The sequence below is a fragment of the Neodiprion virginianus genome, chromosome 6 (assembly GCF_021901495.1).
Source record: "Neodiprion virginianus isolate iyNeoVirg1 chromosome 6, iyNeoVirg1.1, whole genome shotgun sequence".
In the NCBI taxonomy this organism is placed as follows: domain Eukaryota; kingdom Metazoa; phylum Arthropoda; class Insecta; order Hymenoptera; family Diprionidae; genus Neodiprion; species Neodiprion virginianus.
Window position 1 is genome coordinate 14,714,685 of NC_060882.1, and position 6,138 is coordinate 14,720,822.

The 6,138-nt window shown below is 39.9% G+C and overlaps 1 protein-coding gene across 1 annotated transcript; it reads right to left on the reverse strand.

Moving 5' to 3' along the window:
* Window positions 1-1,767: 1,767 nt before the first annotated feature.
* LOC124307458 (uncharacterized) lies at window positions 1,768-3,508 on the reverse strand. Its single transcript, XM_046769113.1, has 3 exons — window positions 3,029-3,508; window positions 2,775-2,941; window positions 1,768-2,665 (listed from the first exon to the last, which is right to left on the reverse strand). The coding sequence occupies exons 1-3, from the start codon at window positions 3,506-3,508 to the stop codon at window positions 1,768-1,770; spliced, it is 1,545 nt and encodes a 514-aa protein (XP_046625069.1).
* Between the last annotated feature and the right edge of the window lie 2,630 nt (window positions 3,509-6,138).

Genomic DNA, 6,138 nt, shown 5'->3' on the forward strand with positions numbered 1-6,138 from the left:
GAGCACATAAGCACAGTGGAACGTCTAGTGTGTAGTGGGAAGAGGTCGATCTCAATAGTTATCAGAGCAACGCAGAGTCAACGGGTTAAACAGAAAACAAAAATTTTTTTTGTGTTAAGAAGGTAAAATCGAGAGCAAGCTCAGTCGGTAATGGACAAATTACGATGGTCGTATCACAGAGGTGTAAATATTGCTTAGGTGTTCTATGTCTTGTTTACGGTTGACAGAATTAGGATGTGCTACGATATTGCACATTTCCAACAGAAGCCTATTATAATACAAAGGTTCAACATCAATAATACTAGCTTGAGAATAGTTAAAAGAGTGGTCGAAATCGATGGCATGTCTCGTCAATACAGTATAATTATCCTCGTGTTCGTGGATATTGCGTCTATGTTCGGTTATCCTGGTATGTAGTTGTCTACTAGTTTGGCCTATGTAAGCCTTGTTGCAATGATTGCAAGGTATTTTGTAAACTACACCCGAGCGATTGACCAGGGGTAAGGGGTCTTTACCCGAATCGAACATCGAGGATATATCATGTGCACATTTGCCCACAAATTGAATTTTGTATTTGGAGAATGTTCTATTAAGAGACTCAAACAGACCCGCTACATAAGGGATGGAAATATAGTTTTTTTGAATGGTCTGTGTAGTAGTTGCATCAAGATTGTTGTTAGGGCTGGTAGATGCCAAGATGGAATCATATTTGAACTTTATATGTTTGTTAAGCAGGCGAGATGGATAGTCGTTCTTAAGTAGTACCTGCTGAATCAAGGACAAATTTTCATTGTGAAATTCCATGCTTGAGAGTCGGATCGCTCTGTCAACTAAACAATTGATCGTTCCAATTTTGTATGATTTGGGATGGTGAGAATGGTAATTTAAATACCTTTGTGACCAAGTAGCCTTGTGGAACCAATCAGTTTTAATGAGCTGATTGTCATTTTTAACTATATTTAACTATATTTAACTATTCTCAAGCTAGTATTATTGATGTTGAACCTTTGTATTATAATAGGCTTCTGTTGGAAATGTGCAATATCGTAGCACATCCTAATTCTGTCAACCGTAAACAAGACATAGAACACCTAAGCAATATTTACACCTCTGTGATACGACCATCGTAATTTGTCCATTACCGACTGAGCTTGCTCTCGATTTTACCTTCTTAACACAAAAAAAATTTTTGTTTTCTGTTTAACCCGTTGACTCTGCGTTGCTCTGATAACTATTGAGATCGACCTCTTCCCACTACACACTAGACGTTCCACTGTGCTTATGTGCTCTGACTCAACCATAACGGCTGTGTATTTTAATTCTTTTAACAAACCAACTATAAATATGAATTCGTGGGAGTTACGTGTCGCGAACGCAGTGTGTTTCGTTTTTTGTCGTTTTTGCTTCTTTGTTCTATTTATTTTCAATTATCAACACGCATTTATGTAATTGGAAGTGTTATCGCATATGAGGTAATCTCTCTTTTATACTTGCTTCAACACCTTTGCATATTAGTTACATCAATATGTCTTACTTTGTCAAACCTATTTGTATATCATTTTTTATTTTGTTCGTGACAGATATTTAAATAAAATTGTTCTGAGGAGGGCCCCCACCAGGGCCGAAACGTTAACACGATAAAAAGTGTTTTGAGTTGTGACCTTTATATCCAAGAATAACTTTAATCAACCCCTTTTCCTGTTTGATGGACTCCGCACACAGCAATTCCCAGAACAATCCAGCTCCAATAAGAAGATCTATTTATATCTATGACTCCCGTGGCTTGTGAAAATTCAGATCTGCGAGATTTAGATTTTCCGGCAAGAATATGAGCTTCGTGTCTACCCTTACTTGCGGTAGTTTTTTGGTAATGCGTGGTAGCACTAGACATTCGATCTTCGCTTCGTACGCGGTACGCATCGACTTGATTTTGACCTCAACTATTCGTCCGATAGTTGTTTGAGTCTGATTCACGCCGCTTATCATCTCGTTTCGTCTTTTACATGGAAGCTTCAATCTGCTGACGAGTTCCTCTGTGATGAGATTTGACTGCGAACCGGGCTCTAGAAGGACACGGAAACTTTGTTGAATTCCGTTTGCATCTTCAATGGTTACCCGAGCAGTTGAAAACACGATTTGCGTGCTTGGCTTTCGTACGAAGCTGACTACTGATGATATATCTGTAATGTCCTTGAAGTTCTCTTGCCCTTTCACACAGTGTGCGATAATCGTTTTCTTCGATGACTCTTCTGTCGTCGCTGGCTTTTCTTTTTGCCCGAGGTGCAAGAGTGTGTTATGCTTCTTTCCGCATCTTTTACAAGCGGATGCGCGGCAAACTTGAGCAAAGTGTCCTTTACCCAAACAATTCAGACAACACCTCTTTGTTTTCGCCTCTTCGATTCGATTGACCACAGGCATCAGCAAAAATTGTGAACACTTAAAAACTGCATGTGGACTGTTGCAAATTGCGCAGTTCTGTTGTGAAACGGTCGCCAACGATACCGAACTGCCCTGTTTCTTCGATGTTGCAGGCTTTGGAGCCTCGTGTTTGATTTTTCCTCTGTCAATCATTTCCAGAGTACGACATCTCTCATTTAAGAACGTTAGATATTCCTCGAACGTCTTTCGCTTCTCCTTGTCTCGATTGCACTCCTTTCCAGTCTTTCTGAGTCACGTAATCAAATTTGGTTTTTGTCATATGTATTAGGAGCTCGTCCCAATGCTCGACGGGAAGTTTGAACGTTTTCAACGCCTTGAGATGTGTGCGCACGTGCACGACAAGTTGCTTTATAGTGGCGGGCTTGTTTTTCGCTACAGCCGTAAAGTCAAGCAAATTGCTGATGTGAGTATTTATAAGCAACTTGGTGTCTTCATAATTATTTTCCAATAACTCCCAAGCGCTCTCGTAAATTTCTGCCGATGTCTCCAATCCGCCGATAACCTGTAAAGCTTCTCCTTTGAGTGAGCTTTAGAAATACTGAAATTTCTGGATTGCCGAAATACTTTTGTTTGTATGCATCATCGATACATATGCATCCTTGAGAAGCGAATCGTTATAATCTCCTTCAATCTCCGGCAATTTCAGAGTCCGAAGTTTTACATCGATGCGTCCTCCGTTTCTGGGCGGACCGCCTACTGCTGCTTCCACGTTGTTCTGTGCTTGAGCTTGTATTTCAGCTTGCTCTCTCGCGTCTTCCTGTGCTTTTTCTAAATCGATTGTTGTCTGTGCTTTCGTCGCCGCTTCGAAATGAATGTTTTTGAAAACCCCACGTTCTCCGTCAGCTTCTCGCTGTGTCACGCTGGAAGCTCCTTCATCATCTTTATTGCCGATTTTGATTACTTCGATTTTAGCTTGTACGTCTTCAAACAATTTAAATATCTCCTCGATCATTTTAATTTTGACTTTAGCTTCCGCCGGTCTAGTGTTTGCGGTTATACCATTATTGATTCTAGTCATACGACCCTTGACGCTTGCTCGAATCTGAGTTAAATTTTTCAACTCCGCCATTTTGACTGAAAGCGGAATAGGATTGCAAAGGAATTGACTGGAACTCACTCACCTGATGTCCCTCTGTTTGACTGTCACAGCGATGCTCTGCTCTTGCCAACAATCTTGGCTCGATTGCACTGATGAATCTCCGCTAGACCGCTGCGAACCTCGATTCGGCCTCGTTGTCTCTGCTTGACTGCTGCGAACTCTCGGTTCGGTCTCGTTGTCTCTGCTAGCCCCACGTTGGGCGCCAATTTATGTTTAGGATGAAGGAAAATGCTTGTTTTTATTAAACAAATGTACGAGTCTTTATTTTTAGTTGTTTGCTGATAGCCGCCATATTGCTTTCTACTCGCTCTCTCTTCTTTTTCGCTAAGCTTCGTCCTCTTCTCCAAGAGCGGCGCTCTACTCGAGAACAATACGAGTCAGCAGATAATTAAACGATTTGGAATTAATAAATGCAGACGATCATCGTGACGCAAAACCAAAATAAGGCCGAGTCATTATTACAAAAAGGGGAAAATATAGCATATTTAGCCTCGTAGTTAAACGAGAACACTTTGACAAAATTGAATTACATAACGTCAAGGTAGCCTTGGAAAATTTGAAAACGACATTATTAGATTTGGAAATAAAAACATCTAGAATTTCAAAATTAGGGGATATGACTGATGAACTATTAATAGACATCTCAAATATATTAATAGATATTTTTGAGGATGAAGACATCGACATTACCATCTGTTCAGGTATAATCGAGATACCACCATCAGAAAATCCACTTCCGCAGACTCCTAGTAGTGATAAACATATTTTAACTATGCAGGATAATTTGACGAAATTTTGTATTGCTGTGCCTATTCCTGATATAAGAGCTGTGGCTCACGCAATGGTGAATATTTGATTTTGCAATTTGAATCGCCTTAAACTATGCTAACAGATCGAGGAACAAATTTCGTAAATAAGTTATTACAAGAATTAGCTAAACTTTTTAAAATTAAACATATTACCACTTTCAGTTATCGACTACAATCGAATGGCGCTTTAGAACGTAGTCATATAGTTCTAACTGAGTACATAACACATTATATTGATGAGTTTGACGATTGGCATGAACTGGTTCAATTTACTATGTTTCCATACAATACGGCAGTTCATGAAGCCACAAACTTCATACCGTATGAGCTGGTTTTTGGAAGAATAGCGTGCTGTCCAACTTCGTTTGATATTGATGAAAACCGTTTAACGTGTAACTCGTATTTCGAAGACCTAATGATTAGATTGAGCAAAATGCTGGCCTTGGCTGCTACCAATTTAGTGCAGGCGAAGGAGAGATCAAAGACGTATTACGATCGGACAGTACATCCGTTCAAAGGCAAACCAGGAGACATGGTATGCGTACAAATAGAAGCTAGAAAGGGAAAATTTAGCAAGCGATACCAGGGTCCATATAAAATTGTTAAAGTCTTGGAAAACAATAATGAAGTATTAGAATGTAATAACGGTGAAAGATTCGTAAAACATGTAGACAAAGTTGAATTGACTTACTAATGGAAAACGGTGTAGACTGACTACCGTGACTACAGATAAAAGATTGGGAGTAATGAGCATTCATTTTCGAGGAACTTGATTTACCGTTAGAGTTTGTTCAGAAGCTTCAGAATTGATCAACTCAGCGTGATGTTAACCTTGAAACCCTTCCTTTCTTTCAAATTCCTTTCATTCCAAATTAACGTTGAAAATGCTACAATACGTAAGGAAAAAAGAAATGACCATTGGAACTTCGGCAATTATTTAAAGCAAATGGCAATTTGGTGAAAAGTTTTACAAACCCTAACAGGAGAAAAGGTGAGTACGAGTGGCTGAATGCAGTCTAAAAGCTGTTTGGATCCAAAATGCACTACTCCAAAGGAACCCAGGGAAGCAGCACAACACCTGAGAGGACGGAGACCTGCGAGCGAGTAAGAAAGACACTGTCGTTGCAGATGCCGAAACAAGCACTTAAAAGTACTACCAGGATTTCTGTTCGTCAACCTATCAATGAGTATCTGCTGCAAGGGTACACATACGAAAGTGGACTACGACTGTCAGTGGGTCACATAATACTGGGCCCATCGCGAAGATCTGGATGCACGGAATCCGGCCTCTACCAAGGCGTAAGGCTCTCCAGCTGGCCGAGCATCTAGATCTCGTTCACCAATCAGAGGACACGGTACATCTGATGTCCAGCAGTGCCGAAGCCAAATGTCAACCAATGCAGAACATACAGCCGTTCCACCAACGTTTCACATGAGTCATTTTTGCTATAAAGAGTAATTCCATTCCATGATACCTAGTTATAATCTTAATCAGCGCCATATACCTTTCCATTGAGTCACTTCCGTCTCAAACACCTGAATCATGCTAATATATCAATTGTTATACGGTGAGATCCTGAAGTAACATCTTGAGAAAAAAAAAAAATTATTAGATCTGTAAAATGCATAAGATTTTTTTTTTTAAGTAATCCTCAAGTTTTCCTCAAAGATGTTATAATGTGTAACGTGGCATTTTTGATGCCCGCTACAAGATGCTCCTTGAACCCTGGGCGGAAGCAAAATTTAGGAATTTCCGAAATTGAATCACGAAGTTTTTGCAAAAGAGCGCGA